This window comes from Anas acuta, chromosome 20, assembly GCF_963932015.1.
Source record: "Anas acuta chromosome 20, bAnaAcu1.1, whole genome shotgun sequence".
In the NCBI taxonomy this organism is placed as follows: Eukaryota; Metazoa; Chordata; class Aves; order Anseriformes; family Anatidae; genus Anas; species Anas acuta.
Genome location: NC_088998.1, coordinates 1,909,594 through 1,927,636, shown reverse-complemented (window position 1 = coordinate 1,927,636; position 18,043 = coordinate 1,909,594). Strand labels below are relative to the sequence as shown.

The 18,043-nt window shown below is 40.3% G+C and overlaps 1 protein-coding gene across 1 annotated transcript in view; it reads right to left on the bottom strand.

The window, feature by feature from the left end:
• Positions 1-18,043, bottom strand: part of PNPLA7 (patatin like phospholipase domain containing 7) — a 125,195-nt gene that overhangs the window by 57,423 nt on the left and 49,729 nt on the right. The window contains exons 21-22 of the mRNA XM_068657334.1: positions 6,890-6,950; positions 4,654-4,803 (exon numbers count right to left, since the gene is read on the bottom strand). Coding sequence (XP_068513435.1) covers positions 4,654-4,803; positions 6,890-6,950 — 211 coding nt within the window. The remainder of the gene's footprint in view (positions 1-4,653; positions 4,804-6,889; positions 6,951-18,043) is intronic.

Sequence of the window (18,043 nt, the reverse complement as noted above, 5' to 3'; positions counted from 1 at the left end):
AAAAACACTGACAAAACACTGGTCTAGTTCATTTCATCTTTTAAGAAAATGACAGGGTTGAGGCAGCACTTCAGCAGGGCTTCCAGTCTCAAATCCTGACCCAGTAAAAAGCTGTAAGCATCACATGAGAGACATAAACCTCTCCCCTTCTTTCTAAAGATAAGCATGGCACTGACTTTCTTTTTTTTTTTTTTTTTTTTTCTTTTCCATATAACAGCACTTTCACAAGATGTGAAGGAGTGGCAATTTAGATGCCCTAGTTCTATCTCTAATAATAGAGAAATCATACACCTCAGTTGAATCAAATAAAGTTGGATCAAATATGAATTGGGAAACACACGAAGGAAAGAAGGAATGGTAACTGATGCTTAGACATGGTTGCAAACCCACTTCAACCTGGGTAAAATACTGACACGTAAAGGTACTGCCCAGTACAAAATGCACTGTGGAAAGTTTCATTATAGCTAACTTACTTTCCTGGACTTCATCAAATTGCACCTAACAAAAAGTCTACAAAGTTATCTGTCAAAGACACAGAACTGATAAAGGGTTTTGATGTCTCAGCGTTAGAAGATTTTGCCCAGCAGAAAGTACCAGCCTCCGCTGGGTTCCCGGCACCGCGTTCATTTCAACACAGAAAATACTTAATGTTTAAATTTAATTTGTGTGTAAAGAAGGGAAATTCAGGTGAAGTTGCACACTAAACCTCCAATATATTTTTTAGTGAAAACGTTTCAGTGAGATTTCTAATACAGTATATGTTTTTTTAGGAACCACAAGAGAGCATAGCTGTTAAAAGGGCCGGAAACAAGAAGAGAGAAGTATATGTTGGTTTTGAATCCTTCTCTCCTTCAGACTGAAGTTTCATATGATCAGAGGGCTCTCACGTAAAATCAGAATTTACACAGCCACGTGGTACTTTTAGGTGCTCTCAGTAGAAGATCTCACTGGAAAAATGAAAAGCTAGTTAGGCAAATACATTTTTCCAAACATGAATGTTTTAGAAGAGCTTTTTGACATGGGCTGCTCCCAGCTCTACAAGGATTACTGGAAAACAAGTAAGATAAATCCAAGGAACATTGACCAGAATTCATCGACATGGTTAACCTAACCTGGAACTGCACAGCAAAACCCAAACCAAATCAAACCAAACCAAAAGCTGTACACAACTTGCCCACTTCCATTTCACTCTAGTTCTGAAGGAGAAAATTCTGTCCCTACTTTTTATATTCTACATCCTCTTTCTCTGGAGACCCAGAGACCAAGGTTAAAAGAAAGGGCTTTGACAATGAAGCATTAAAACAAACCAAGTGAGGAAGCAATGAAGTAGCCGCTGGTTCACCATGCTCCGCAGGACTTCCCTGCTCTCCTCTGTGCTCAGATCATATTTCACAATCAGACCTTTCTTGAAATGAAGACAGATTCATGTTGAGTTATTGCCATCAGATACCAAGTAACTGCTTCCCAGCCCAGCTTTTAACAGAACAAACGCCATGGAAACACGAACGTCTTTCAGTATTTAATTAGGACACAATGACACAGTCTGGAAACAATATCTGAATTATCATAAGTCACAGAAACACCAGATCTCAAAGAAACCACAAAATGGTTGATAAAACAGTGTGAAAAGAGCTGTGGGCAGTCCTGCGTGCTCAGCGCTCCCTGCATACAGGATGCGAGCCCAGCCTGCGAGGAGCAGGCTCTGGGGCCCCAACAGCACAGACTGGAGAGCAGGCTGGGTGCAACTGTCCCCACTTCAAGCTTAACGTTAAGAAATAAATTCTACCCACACAACAGAATCAATAACCAAACTGTTAGACCCCACCTTATTTTTTCTGAATTATTTTTCCTTTCCTGAAGATGGTATATATTAATTAATGCTGTCACAAATCCTCTGCTATTGGATTTAGATACTCTGTTTGTTATTATTATTGGACTCCTTTAATAAGATGGAAGCAGTTAAAATTAAACAAACAAACAAAAATCCCAAAACAGTTAAACAGATTTAGCTGAAACCAGCTCCAACTCATAGCACTGGTAATAGCCTTCTGGTGCCAGTCCCAGGCATAGCAAAGCATCCGCTAATCTCATTTTTGCAGGTTTTGTTCAACCCAGTCTGCATCCAGACCACTCTCTCCAGGATGAAGGTCAGCCTGAAACAATGGCAGACTCCTCCCAAAAATTACCAATACCTGACCATCTCCTGTGATTACAGCTCATTAGGGCTCTTGCAATGATCTCAGTATTACTGTTCTAATTTCTTCTGTCCTTATCTCCACCCTGCAGCAAGGGGATTCTAAGCATCACTGCAACATTTATCTAAAATACTATTAACTGGAAGAGTAAAGAATTCTCTAAAGTTGCAGTAGAAAGCTAAAAAAAACAACTGCTTTTGTCCCATAAAAGTTCACACATACAAAGGCTACCCTATACTGCTCTGGAATATATTTCAAGGCCAGAGCAATGAAGCAACATGGATCAAACTTAAGTATTAAATGACATCTTGTAACAATTTTAGATAGCTTTTTCAAGCATATTAAACACCACCATTCATTTCCATAGTCAAGCGTAACGCCTAATCAGAGCTCACAACTAAAACCAAGACTTAATCTGACAATTTGAAAGTTAGGAGCAAGTAAGCACTCAGACAGAGGCGTGGGGTTTCAAGATAATAGCTGTTAACTAAGGTCCTAATCCAAATCTTCCACAGTGCTTCAATTTCCCTACATGTAAAACACACACAGTTCTAACTGGTCATGTGCACATCAACACAAGCCAAACTCAAATTTTGTTCATGACACTGACTCTTAGAGCCTTTTTTTTTTTTTTTTGATGCAAGAAGTCAAAAGAAAACTCATTCCAAAAGCCTAGCACCTTGCCCAGACCACTTAGTCATGAGCCAGTACAGAACATCCAAACGATTTATAGTCTTATCATAAAGGAGAAAACAGAAAAGCTTAAAAACAAAACAAAACAAAAAAAACACACAATGCAGCCTGCACAAGAAACCTCTCAAAACTATGCAACATACAAACACGCACAGTAAACCATTGGCAGGAGGTTAACCTCTATTTCCAAGAGTTGTGGGGCTGAATAAACAATAGGCTGACCTGATGAACAGAGGCTATCAAGGCTAGAGAGCTTGGTCTACCAGCTGTGTTTGGAACCATATGGCTAGCTGTGTTTTCACACAACACTTTCCTCTTCCCACTGCAGCCGTCTGCTCCATTTTGGCAAGAACTTCAGATGCCAAGGTTGTATAGTACCATCTATAGCTGCCAAGTACTACACAGACGTCAGTTTAGATGCAGAAAAGAAAAAGGGTGCACAAGAAAAGGCCAAGCGATCAAAACAAAACCCCTAGTTTGTTACATTCTAGTTGCTTTCAACTAGAACGGTTATTTTTATTCTGAATAGTCCTCTTACGTACTTAAGATTTGTTTGTTTTATTTACAGGCTCCTAGTGCTGTCACCCATCAAAACAGGCTGGCAACAATCCATTATAAGTACCCATTAGCAATATAGCTATGGCTGAAATCTGTGTTCTGTTACAAACTTATTTTTTTTGCCACCTCAAAATAAGAGGAATCTTTAAACACCCACAAATTAGTATTCACTGTAACACATCTACACCATCATCTGCATACAAATTTGTATCTCAAAAGGTGAAAGAGTTCAAGCATCAACAACATTTTCCTTTGCCTGCTTACCTAGATTTTTAAACAGAATAGTAAGTGCCAGCTTTAGATATATTTGAGGTCAAGAAAGTAAATAACCAATAAATGTAAGTGGTTATACCTCAAGCATCTCGTGACCTGTACTTTTCAAAATACTAAGCTGTGAGACAGAAAAGTAACAATTCAAAGAACTACAGGAGATTTACTCAAGATCCGTGATAGTGTATAAGGATAAAAAGAGGATGTTCAGAAAAATGTCAAACTGTACTAGAGAGTTGGAACTGACGTGTGAATTGAATACTTGGTTTTGTAAGCACCTGAAACTTGCACATACAACTTCACCAACGGATGTAGCAATTAATGAATCAATTGTGAATTGAATATATGGTTTTGTGAGTACAAGACAGACAAGCTGGCAACAAACAAGGTAACACAAGCCAGTATGGGAAGGCATAATTCAGAACTGTTTAGAATTCTAGTACCAACCTAGGTGGGTCTCCTACACAAGGCTCCTCTATCAAATGTTAGACTTGCTACTCACAACATACCTCTGCAAAAGAAAACTGCATCAGAAATCCTTTGCTGGATCAAGACATACAATTAAGAAAGTCTGAAGGGCTCTCACACTTGAGAGAGAAAATTGGGCTCTCAAAAGGGACAGTATATGGGTGGTGCATTTGTCCACGAAAGCGCTTGCAGTCTTAGGAGGGCTGATGACAGCCAAGTCAACAGGCCAGACAAATCAGCTAATATTTCTGAGTCTTAAGTCATCTACTAATATTAAATGTTAGGGACAGGAAAAGAGCAAATCAAATGCAGCAAGAGATTTCAAAGGGTCTGATCTTGAGCACGGCTGTGCTGCTACCCCTCTGAATGCAGCACAAATCCCACTTTAACTAATTGACAAGTACCTGGCTATACCTCTAAAAAGAGGCATTTATTTTCCATGATGCAGTAACATGTAAACACTTCTTACCCACAGCACTGAGAGCATGCTTGAGCTCCAGAGTAAAAGCAGTAAGTGGCACCTCTTCAGACACTGGCATAATTGCTACTGTAGAGAGATTGCTGGCAGGATTTCCGGCATCCCACTTGCTACTCGAGCTGTGTAACCCAAGAGGATGACCTGTTTGAAAGGAAAAAAATAAGAATAATAATTCTCCATTTCACAAAGAAGGAAAGATCCCACATATTTCACTTACAACAGGAGAAAGACTGATTTCCATCATTTTTTGCTGGTGACATAGCATGTGGGTAAAGTTAGGCAAAGCTAAAAATATCTGGATGATGAGAACAGGTAAAAATACAATGTGCATTTACTTGACCCGTTAGGAAAAAGACAAAAAGGCATTCATAATGACTGTGAACAGCCACAGCTTTGAGATGGACATCAATTTACCTCTCAAGAGGAATTAAATGAAATAACAAAACCTCAAAATCTGTTGTCAGTATTGAAATATTCCCAAAATAAACATTCATTTTTTATGGTATTCCCGATCAAGGAAGTAAATACCTGTTTTCAAAAAGGTTCCTACAGGAAACATGTATCTACACCTATTTTCACTATTCTCCAAGATGGGAAAATGTGGATCTTTACAGATAGGTATCTAGGAGTATTAAAATAAAATATGGAATCTCTAAAATAGCTACAAAACAACTGTGGAAGTATCTGCAATATATTACAGTAAACTGAGTAAAGAAAAAGACTATGGGCAGAGAAAAGCACTTTTGACAGAAGCGTGTGATGCATGTAACATGTAAGATTGAGATCTTCCCAGATCATTTAGCTCAGGAAAAGAATAATGTTGAGTGTGTTCTACAAACTGTTCTTTTTTATTTTTATACTATTTCTTTTCCTCCTTAAGCCTTCTCAGACAATCTCACTTTGCTGTTAGCACCTACCAACTCAGCTGCAAGTGTATAATATTAACTTAGATGGTATGAAGCTTAACATCCTACTCATCTTATTTCATCCAAAGGTGCAACATGTACCATGAAGATAAATTCTTGATATGGACACATAGAAGTACTTGATATACTGTAATTGATACAAGAACTCAGTCAAAGTATATATGCAAGATCAGTAGTATACTGTCGGACTAAAAGAAACACCAGATAAATCTTTTTCAGATGTATTCAACAGTGGAATTATTCATTTCAAGTCTTCTAAAATAGCTCTCTACAGATCATTAAATAGTTTTTCCTCTCTTTTAGGTGATCTTCAAGAAGATATTTACAGGTTCAAACAAGTTACATGTCACAGTTCCACTCTTTCATCTCCATCAGACCTTCTTTCCTCAGAACTTCAATAGCTATGCTCTGATTGACTAGTTTTCCTCCTGTCTTCTGCCTATCACATATCGTCCTAATTCCTAAGCAGTGCAGATTCTGCCCTAGGCCACAAAAGCATTTCAGCATGCACAAAAGTTTAAGTTCAATTATCACCAGAGATTCCTACAAAACTGACTGTGTACCCAAACAGTAAAGAGCAGACTTCAATAAAAGTGTGGACTTCACAATTCACTCTCCAAAACATGCGAGTTAACTACTTAATTTCAATCTCTCTGGAATATTGTAAAAACACCAATAAAAATAATAGCATAGAATTTTTGTATTAAAACAAACAAAAAACAGAGCAGCAGAGAACCCCACAAAACTATTGGTAGTTAACACACATCTGTTTTCTTTAAAAAACTGCTCAAGAACAACAACCTGTATGGAAAATTTCCTCCTACTCACTTCAATTAGTAAATACACTTTGCTTTGCCTCTGCCACAAACACAAAGCCTACAAAACAATGCATAACAAATCATTTGCTCTCAGACAATTCATTGAAATAATGCAAACACAGACATACTAAGTCAGTCAATGTGCAGATGCCACTCAGCATGACTATCTGATTCAAGTCTGTTATAGCAGTTATTTCCAGTGCTCCCTTTGAGCTCCTCTTTTGCAAGAAATTTTAAGAAAGTTTCACTGCATATATGCAGTATTTTTCTCTCATTTGCAAGTCATTCCACTTCCATACTTCTTCAGCCATTCTCCACAAAAAAAAGTATTTATATATAATGAATTAGCTGTGACAACAGCTAAAATATTTAGAAACAAAATATCTTGTCAAGAATGCACTTTCTGTTTCCGAATTTAATGATGTAAATCTAGTTCCAAGGAAGCACCAGAATGGGTGGGAATAGTCCAGGAATGAGTCTTACCTCCCTGCTGAAGGCTGCCAAGAATCTTCTCACCCAGCAAGTGAATAAGTCTAGTCACAACCTAGCAATGAGAGAGAAAGGGTAAGAAAAGAAACATTCAAACAGAGTGCACTAAAAATAATGCATCTAAATGGATACTTTCAAACTTCTGTAAGATGTTATCTCAAGTTGAATAATAAGGAGATACAGTTTTGTAACGATAACTTCTTTCCTGGCTGTAATGTATGGTGACTGATCATTTGTCTTGATTTATTTTACCTTATTTTAGTCTTACTAGAAATAAACAATATTTAACTTACTCTGGCAACAGAAGAAAAAAATCCAATTATTTGGGGAAACACGTCGAATCAAATTTTCCATTCTCTCTCTGCAGTACACTTGCACCTCTAGCACAGAAAGTCCCTGTCACTGTTGAGAGGCTGTTGCACCCCCCCCCACCTTCTGTAGGTAACAAAGGCTCAAGGCTGCACTCAGATTCCCCACCAGTCCTGCTTCCACCCCCCGCGTTGTGAACCAGTCAGCTCACAGGAATCAATTTAAGATACCTCGAATAATGGGACAAATACACAGAATCAGAACAAAATACTTAATAAAATGTTGCCCCAAAAATCACCTTTCATGGTTCCCTTGACAGGACAGATTTTTTTTTCCCCCCTCTCAGCCATTTTGAAGTGGACTTTGGTATAAACCAATGCTCCCATAGCCAAACAAGCCTTAAAACTGATCAGCCTACCTCCAACATCAATAATCAATATTTCCCAACAAGTGGTGTAGCAGAAGACTAGTAATTGTAATATCAAGGAATATCAAGGTAGACTTGCAAAATGCATTATTTATTCTAAACAGCTGTGCAAAAATGTTTTACCATATAAGAAAATTAGATACTTAAATGCATTGAGAATTATCACAGTAATCATTAGATATTCCCCCCTTGACAAACAATTCAAAGTCAAAACAGATCTAATCTTTCATAAGACAAAAACAAAAAACAGAACTGAAATGACAAAGCATCTTCAAAGTACCAGGCAGCACAAGCAGCAGCAAGCGGCTACCTTGCCTTTGGACAAAAAGACACACCGTTCCCCTAGGAACAAGGGCTTCAGGTTGCATCTTTCAAATAAAAGACCATCGTGACGGGTCAATCTGCCCAGCAGAATTATTTTATGTATCTTACTGCAAAAAGAAAAAAGTTGCCACAGACTATGAAACCTCACAGCTTTAATATATTAGCACTGATTTCTGCAGTGCCTGTAGGAGGAAGGGAGATCAAACAGGTACCTTCTGACGCAGAAATTATAGCAGAGCAAGGAGGACAAGCTAAACAATGTTATTTCAGTAATTTCTTTCCCATAGCCATAACTGCAGCTTCCTAAAGATGCCACATCAAGCTCAAGTTCAGCGAAGTTCCTCTATTTGCCCTGGCAGCAGACGCAGTTGCCACCACCGGCACCCAGCAGCCCGACGCTGAGGCAAGTCGCCGGCCTTGGCTGCTCGTTGCTCTGGAACCTCAGACCAGGCCTAAAACCCTTCGGCATGCCACAAGTACAGGCAGCTCTGGGATTCAATGAGCAGAGCTGGGCTTAGCCAGGGAAATTTGCCCCAAAGAGGGGAAGACAGAATTCCTACTAGTGTGGGTGAGACCGATTTCCCTCCCTAAGGGAGGCAGCCTGCCCCTCAGGAGCATTTGCCACACCCGTCCCTCACACATTCACCTGATAACCCACATCCACATAGCCTGACTCTACTCCAGCAGTTTTGGAAGTATTATTTATGAACATTTTACATTTCCAGACCACTTTAAACATTAGAATTTTAATTACTTTCTAAAACCATCTCCTGTATTTATAACTTTTTCTGGTATACAGACAGCTAAGGAGAGCTTGAGTTAAATTGAAGAAAATGTCCAAGGTTAATGACAGAACTAAGAATAGAACCTACTGGTCTCGTTTTCCAGTTGGCTGCTCGTATTACCACAAAATATTATTTGTCTTGTTTGCTATAGCAAACCTTACAGCCTTGGTACATATAGATATGGAAAAATTATTTCCCCGGTGACTTTGTAAGACAAGCAAATTGCTAACCATAACAGGATGAGTCACTCTGCCGCAGTCATGGCAACGTCGAAGGAACATCAATTTGGGATCGTAGCTGAGAACTGCCCTCAAATTTCCTTGGAGTTTTATATTACATACACTGAATTTTCTTTCACAAAAAGGCAAATGTTTTTCCTTAAAAGAGGTTTGTCCATCAGTCTGAATGAGAAGTCGATATAAATCGCATATCTTCATCAACAACAGAACCAAGCTTCAGTGATTTACCTGAAGCCATTACTCTGCAGAGCAGCTCTCACCAAGTTCAGGGAGAATTCAAAATGAACAGGAAAAAATAAAATAAAATGTCACCCGTCAGGTTTCTAACCACCTTCATTTAACCCCCCCCACACAAGGTGCAGCCACACACAAAAGCAGCCCCAGCCAAGAGACAAGGAAGCCCCGGGGCCAGAGAGGACCTGGGCAACCCAGAGCGGGGCTGGTTTGTCTTTGGGAGGGAAGTGGGGGAAAAGAAAATAGAAATTATCCCCCAGGCTAGGAGGAGATATCAGGGAAACAAGTTATTACAAACATGCCAGAGAACACCCTCCTGGGAGAGACCCAGGCAGGAGAAAGCCAGATAACATGGGCACTGGCTGGCAGATACCTTGGTGCAGTCACTGCAATCTGGGCAGTCACTCAGCAGGCAGTTATTCCTGTGCTGCCTATTTTGGTGCACTTTGTAGGAAAAACTTAGAATTGGCAGTGTGACCAGGTAGAAGGGAAGGCAGGAACTCCGGCAGTGCTGCTGGGAAGAATGGACTGACCTGGCAGAAGCGCTGTGTTTGCGGTACCCGTGTGGTGCAGCGTGCCATGCAGCCCAAGCAGTGTCCCAGAGCAGAACCAGGGAGAGACTCAGGTATCGCTGTTCAGAAGCAGACAAGACTCCTGACCTCACTCCCAGGCGAATCTCAATGCCAGTCTCTCCCAAACACAGTGCCAGAAGAGTTCTGAGATCTTCCCAGACATCTGGGCATGAAAAATAGTCTCATTTCCATTGTGGCCCCATCACGTAGGGCCAGATGGCCTTTCCAGCACAGTTTGTGTGGGGTGCTCATCCCTGTAGTGAATCTGGGATTTTAGTCTCTTCTAGCACCAACCCACCCAGACCTTCAAAGACTTGCCCTATACTCCACATCCACTGGCACAGAAATGCTCGGTTTAAATTTAAGGTTTGAATTGAGTTTGAAACAAACTCTGTGCCAAAAAAATAAAAAAAAGGCAGCTAGCTGGAGCACAGACTTACCCGAGAACATTGGGAGGCTTCTGAATTATGCCAGAATTATTAACTGCCTGCAAAGTAAACACTACTTTTTGACCCCTTGTACTATGGAGAGAACCAAATGTGTTTTAGTTTGTGAGGAAGTTGAATTTATCATTCCTTATGATTATAAACCAGGCTCAGTTGCTCCTGCTCACATCATCATGCTCCTGCTCAGATCACCACAGTTAACCACTTCAACCAATAATGAGCAGATGTCAATTATGCACTTTTGTTGAAAGTCCAGTTATGAATAGAGGTACACGGATGAAATTGCCATGCTGCAGGATGAACTCGTCCCTGCGACTAGGAGAGCATTACCCTACCCAACGCAACCACGTCAAGCTGCAAAATGATTCCAAAAGTTCACATTGGCAAGGCTTTGCCAGCAACCCAGGTATGGACCTGTAGGGTGTCGCAGCGTAGGTCTGGGTGCCAGGGTACAACGAGGCCTAGGCCAACTGTCAAAACAAGCCTCAGAAGCAAACAGATTCACTCTCCAGAGCTTATGCAAACGGCCAGGAGAAAAGCTTACTTTACAGGGCTAGAGAAATACTCAATTTTCTATCTTGATAGCCACTCAGGACACAAGATATACCTGTATCATTCTGCAAAAGCCCTGAATCCTCTCCTTCTCTGCAACTGTAAAATTGCAAAACCTGTCCCAGAGGAGGGCATTCAGTTGAGACACATTTTGCAGAGGAGACAGTGTTCTTCCTCCTCCCACCTATTCACTGTTTCAGATTAACTCACCGGAACACTTTTGTGCAGGGCAAAATGGGATAAAGAGTATTTCTCTTTCTCAAATGGCGTTAGAGAACACTTTTTTCAGCACAATTTCACCATCTCCAACCTAGCTTTTATCTTGCCACTTACCACCTCATCTATGCAGAAACACGTTGTCTTCCTGGCTGTTTCTGAAACAACTCCATCCCGAGTCAGACCCACTCAGGTTGTCACAGCAGCCTCCAGTCCCCCCGGCTCTCTCACACAGAACAGAGAAGTCTGTTTCTGCATCTGCTCCAAACTTCTGGCAAGCCATTAATTTTCCCTCTGCTTAACTAATGTTAAATTACTCAGAAGACCTGCAGCCTCTGCATTGCAGGGCAGGGACTAACTCCACATTCCCGAGGGGACCGTATTTGCCGACCTTGTGATGACTAATTCCAGTTTCAAAACAAACCTCCCTCGGCGATGGGGCCAGGCAGGATTACGCCACCACATCACCTGCTAGCAATGGTACAAACGCGCAGCTGATTACTCCATACACCTCAAGTATAGGAATTATCCTGAGCACTACCTGTTCACGGCTACTGTAATTCCTATCCTCGAACACTTCGCTGCAGAGTAACAGCTTTCCTATAGTTCTCTGAACATTTCAGCCTGCTGTCCACACCTAGCTAATTTTCCAAGGCTAGATTTTAGTTAAGGCTTTTCCTTCTATTCAACTGTGAAACTCTAGGTTAGGGCTTTACAATAGGTCCTTTTGAAAGTGACTTTAATGAGAATTCAGTTGTAAATAAGCATCCACAGGAAGCTATTTTCTTCCTGTGGATAGCATAGACTGCTTGACAAACCACCTGTTAATAGAAACAACAGGACCAAAAAAGTTCTTTGTCTGGTCTCTGCCAACTTTATACTAAACCAATCTAGAGAAATCCTGGGAAGACTGCACAAAATCTGCACCAATATGCTGTTTCTGAATTCACAGGCTATTACTACCAGTAACAACTAATTGACTTAAAAGGCACTATGTAGTACAAATATATCTTGGTTAGAAGAGAAGAAATGTATAAAAATTAAAACCCAAAATGAAACAAGATACTCATCAGCTCTGCTCCATGCTGCAAAGGAGGCCAAGAAGTCACACGCCAGAGATAAGACTGTTGGGTTGCTCCAGCCTGCATTTTTTATCCAGAGAGCAGGTGTTTCAGCAACTCAAGAAGCAACAAACTCACCATTTTCAAGGCATGCAAATAATAATTAACCTGGGTATTGAAGAAAAGGAGTTTGTGGAATTAGTCCAGTTATGGCTTCCTACAATCAGACACGCATCCTTTCAACTCTCACATCCTCACCTCCTGCCTCTCCTACCCCCATATGGGCTGCTCCTCGCCTTCAGGGCTTTTTGCTAGAGCAGCAATTTTGGAAGCTGATGGTATTTTGGTGGGGAAGGAAGTGGGGTGTGTTCGAGCACCATGAAATGTGCTTCTCCTTGCAGCAGCAAAGCAAAACCAACCATAACACTACAGATTGAATCAAACTCTTCAACTGCTTCCTACTATTTTGTTGCAATTGTTAAAAGGCTTTTTTTTTTTTTTTAATAAAAAAATCTGGATTAGGGATCAGGTTGAACTGCATGTTATTTTACACTCAAGGCACACAGCACCTTTGTTAGAAAGCAAAGGCACAGTGCTTCAGAAGGACAGCATAACCTCCTGTCAACGGCATCTTCGTGCAGGTTCCTGGTTTAGGAAACGAGCCTTGGCTAAAGTAACCAGGGAGCAAGCCAGACACGCTAGTTTGGATCTTGTACAACCAACTGACATATAGCCCTACAAAGCTGAACACCATTTTCCTTCCAAGTTTACTCTGATTCTCTCTAGTGAATCCTCTAGCATCATCCACACCCACAAGCACGGTGTTTTTGGAAGGAATAAAACAGCTGCAGCTGAGCTGAGCATTGTCATCCAACTAAGAAATTTAGAAATAGCGTATTTAATAGTTAAGCCTTTAAAATTTCAAAAACAGTGAACTAATAGACCACTTTTAGTTTAAATATGTTAAATGACAATTTACTGATGCCTTCATAGCAGGGTATGATAGACCTTCACATATATCAGAGATAAAGGACAAACAAATGGGCTTTCTACCACACAGCGACCCAATGTGAATAAGCTAGTGTGGAAAAGAGGGCTGCCAAGGGCTTTCTATTCTATACAGTAAACACAATTGGGGTAAAATAGTAATAATAGCCATTTTATCTATACAAATTCACATAATAGCAGTTTCGTTTCTGTAGAGTTCATTCCAGGACTTGAGATCATTCTCTACCAGCTTTCTGAAGGTTTTTTGGGGGTGGCAGGGGACAAGGGAGGAGGAGACGTAAATCAGCTCATCAGCTTTGATAAAACCATGGCATTATTGAAGCTTTGTATCATCCCAGATCAGTTAACCAACAAAACACCCCACTCGCCACAGGAACAGGGAGCTTAGCAAGGGGTCTCAGATTAAAACTTTAACGGCTTGAGAACCGTGGTGACAAAGCAAATCTTAAATGCTCACTCACAACAATTCCTGGCACCTTTACAAATGCCACTAAAGCACACAGAAGAGCTGAAGCTTTATCCTGGGGTCATTTGAGCTTCTGATGCCTGTGATCATTTGTGTCTTGAAGAAAAATGTCAGTCTCGCATCACGGCGATGACTAAGCACTCGCTCCTGCCCGCCTCATGACGGGTAGCTACAGTCGGTGACCACGCTTCCGCTGAACGTTTCTCTTTTCTCCTTTTCACATCCACCTCTCCTACTGTCAAGGAAAACTTATTTTAAATGGGCCATGAGAACAAAACAGAAAAATCCGGAAGCATGGCCTCTCCTGACCTCTTCCATAGTGCCACATCAAGCTTAGCTAATGCGCTGCACAATGTACACAATGCTGGAGGGGAGCACTCAGAGGAGCGTGCATTATGGAACCACTTTGTAAGGCAGATAACCCTCGGGAAAGCTCAGTCCACCTCAGAAAAGCTCTGGTTAAAATAGGCATAGAAAACTAGCAGAACTTGCTGGTAAAGATGATGCGTTCTGAATATATTTAAAACCCAAGGGCAGACTTAGAGAATTAAAAGAAAGATGCAGAAAAACTCTGTAATTTCTAGTGTGCATTTCTAGCATGGAAAAGGTTGCCTTACAGTTCACTTCCCCACAGCACCAAAGCACTTTCTCAGTGCAATTTCCATCAACTACAGCAGGTCTAAATTTCAAGTTAGAATTAAAAAAATAAAAAAAATCTTAGCTCAGTAGAGGCAAAGAAACCAAAATGCGATCCAAGTTATACACTGATGTTAGAATATCTCTGTAATCTGTTAACAAATTCTGCGCTCTTGCTACTGCTTCGAAACTGCTTTATGATGCCAAAAACCATGAGCTTATTCTCTGTCCTACTTTTCAGAACTGAAAGCAGTGATGAAAATAGAAAGAATCAATTCCATTTTACTCCTGCAACTCTGAAAAGCTTCAAGTAGCACCAGAAGCGAGCACAGAGGCTGTCAGAGGAGCAAATGCTCTCCCTGGCTGAGTGCCCCAGTGGCTGTGCTGGAGAGCTGTGGTCCTCAGGTGCGAGCCCTGAGAAGACAAAGAAGTTTGGCACTGTGGATCACTTTACCACTTTCAGACGGGAACATCCAGGCTGCCATATCCAGAATGACTCAAGGCTGAGATGCTTCCCTGAGAACCTAGAAGATGTAGATTTGACTGAGGAGGATCCAGAAAGCAACATCTGTCATTTCTGGGCATGTGCTCTGAAAATTCGGCCATTACTTATAAATCAGATGAGATCCCCCAGGCTCACCCATCTGTTTCATCCCCCGGAATAACAGCAGCTATAGCAGGTCACATCAAAGATCCCAGCAAAGCAGTATCCTGTCTGTAACAGGACCAAAGCAGATGTGCAGGAAAAAACACAAAAAAGAAGGCAAGCATATGGTGCTTCCCCGAGCATCAGCTGTGCAATTTTCCACTGAGCATCACAGCTCAAAAAACCCAAATTACTGTAAGGATGAATAGAGCGCTATTTCACTCATTTCTCACCACTCTCATCCGCAAGCACAACCCATGTTTACAATTTTCTTAACCATCCGTAATATTTTCTAATAACATATTCAAGAGCCAGATCCCTTTCTGGCTCACTGACAAACATCAGGGCTGCTGAAAGGTTTGCAGGATGAAGTCTCTCATCTAACTTCCAGAGCCATAGGGGTTTTCAGCCTTCACACATAATAGCAAAGCTCAAGGGTAACTAACTGAAGTGGTAATCCTACCCCACTAACTGCTCAGCTCTCAGCTGTTAGGCGGGAGATGGAGGCTCTTTGGAAGCTGCCAAAAACACCAAAACAAAAGCAACTCTCCTCTGAACTAAGGGAGCATTTCCCATAGCTCAGGGGACAAGCACCACTGTTTCATCTCTATTCCCTCAAGCAAGACCCAGGTGAACTTAATCTCATCAGTCAGTCAGAGGTGCCTATGTTGGACAGAAGCAGTTTGTTTGCTTTTCCTTCCTCTACAATACAGTTTCCTGATTTGCAGAGGACTAAGAGGGAAATCCTTCATATCCCACTGCTCAATCACAAAATAGCTCTTGCTACCTAGTCAATTATTTCAAAAACCATTGCACCTGCTATCCGTTCATTACTTTATTACTTCTGGTTGGATAGGGAAAACATCATAAATCCTGTGTATAAATAACTCTACTAGAACAGCAGGAGAGAAAATAGGACGTAGTTTGTTAGCCTGTCCCTCTGCTCAGCACTGAACACCACCTCAAACAAAAGGATTTGTTAAGATATTATACAAATCTTTCAGCCTTTCCAGGGAGCACAATCACCCTTTCCTTAATAGTCAACTGCAATTTCAGCACACTACTATTTGCTCTGTCTCAATACTGTGAGTAATTCATGCCCTTTCTTTCAGGAGATAACTTTATACACTTGAAAATAGCTATTGTTTCTTCCCTTAACCATTCAACCATTTTGCTTTTAGAGGTTAATATTTCTAAACACCAGTCAGCCATCTTTTTGTCCTCTTGCTTCTCGTCAGGTGATCTGCCGCTTCCTTCAAGCATGCTGCTGCAGGCTGATACTGAAGCTTTTCAACCATCAGGAATGCAAAGATTTCTTCACTCAAAAGCATTTTAATAACACTTATTTTCCTCAACTGCATGACATTGTTAAGGCATGTTCAGCTTTTGATCTTCATGATTCCTTTTCTAGGAAACTGCTCTCCAGACCCTTCTCTGCATGCAATTTATTAGTCAACAGCTCGAAAATTTCTCTCCACTTTAATGCCCTGAACTTCGCACTTGACTTTGTACTTTGATTTCAAATTTTCTACCCAATTGTTTTCCTCTATCACTTGAGTTCTCTCACTTCTATCCTTCCTCTCTTTTGTCTAGTGGATTTAACAGACCAAAAAAAAAAAAGACAAGAACTCTGAGTTCATATAAATATTTTATCTTACATTCCTAAGACAGTCTGAAGGCACTAACTGCACAAATCCCCTATTTATAGTCTCTTACACTCCTTTCTACTTCTAATGCTTGTTCTTAAAATCACCCTATAATGAAAACAAATTCCCAGTTTTGATACTAGTTAAATATTTATCTTCGAATTTGGAGATCTCAAATAGCAGCAATTAAGAATATGTTTCTCTAACAGCCTTTTTGAGAGAACTTTTCATTAAGACCTATATATTTCATTACAAACAATTAGCCAAATTATGTGCAAGTCTAAAGAAAAATAACTCCATCCTCAGAAAGGTCAGCAGCTTGTGGCTGATCAAACATGTTCTTTAAATGAGGGAAGATTATTTGAATTTTATTATAAATAAGTGTTTAAATTATACTATAGACATAGCACTTAAGTTCAACTTCCACCACAAAGATTCACACCTCTACATAGAGTGCCCTCCAGGGAAAAATGATTCTGACCATTGATAAAATAGGGAAGAGTGAAAGAGAGACATTAATTATTGCCCGAGACAAAAATGCAGAATTGGAACACAGCCTTCGTGCAGATTAGCATTCAAGACATTATTAAGTGTTAAATGTTTAGTGCTTACTAGTAATTTATGGTTTAAATGTCTACTGGTAACACTTAAAATCATCCACTGTGTAAGGAGAAAGGTGGTTTAAGAATTCCACCTGGCTCATTTCCTCGCTTCCCGTTTGGTCAGCAAGGAGTGATAATGAGAAGGGCAACTCAAGACAGCACGCCATGGCATCGTCACCCAGTTTATGGCTAGCTTTGTACAAGAAGTTCTATAATGCTAACAGTTCATAGACCTGGACAAGAAATCTCTTATGTTAAATACAGAAGTATAGAATCAGAGGAGTATTCAGGAGAGATTCAGGGAACAGAAGTGCCTTAATAACCCATAGCAGAAGTTCGAAAACAATTTAGCAAAAATTGTGCTTACAGGGAAGCCAGGAAGATTGTTTTCCCTTGATATGCATCTCTTCTGCACACTTGCTAGGAGAATTGCAGTAACATAGACAAAACCGCCACAGTTTTTGTAATGTGAGAAATCATGAACACATTCCTATTTTACAGTTACCAAAATCTCAGAAATGTTATTATGGTCTTCAAAAAGCAAAAATTGAATATTTTAATCAGGTTTGTCATTTTGGCAGCTTTTTAAGAAATCTTGCAAAATAAGTACATATTTTAAAGAGAGAAAAAAAAAAGAAATAATTTGAAGCAAAAGCATTAAAGAATCATCTTTAATGCTACCAACACGATTTAGTGCTTAGTATAATGTCTCTGATGCACTTAGAGACAAAAAGAATTAAATTTCAAGTCCGTCACTCTTAGATTTGCATTAGAGAGGTATAACATCAAGTGAATTAAAGAAGATGTATGATTTGATGGATTCAAGGGAGCAATCATAGTCTTCAGGACACATAAAAATATGGCAGTTGCAGAATCAAGATGGACAGCATGGAATGCAAGGATGAAGAAAACCAACTCCCAAGTCTGGGAATAAAGGTACATATAATCAAGCCTTGACTTTGAGTCCTAGTGAGCAGGA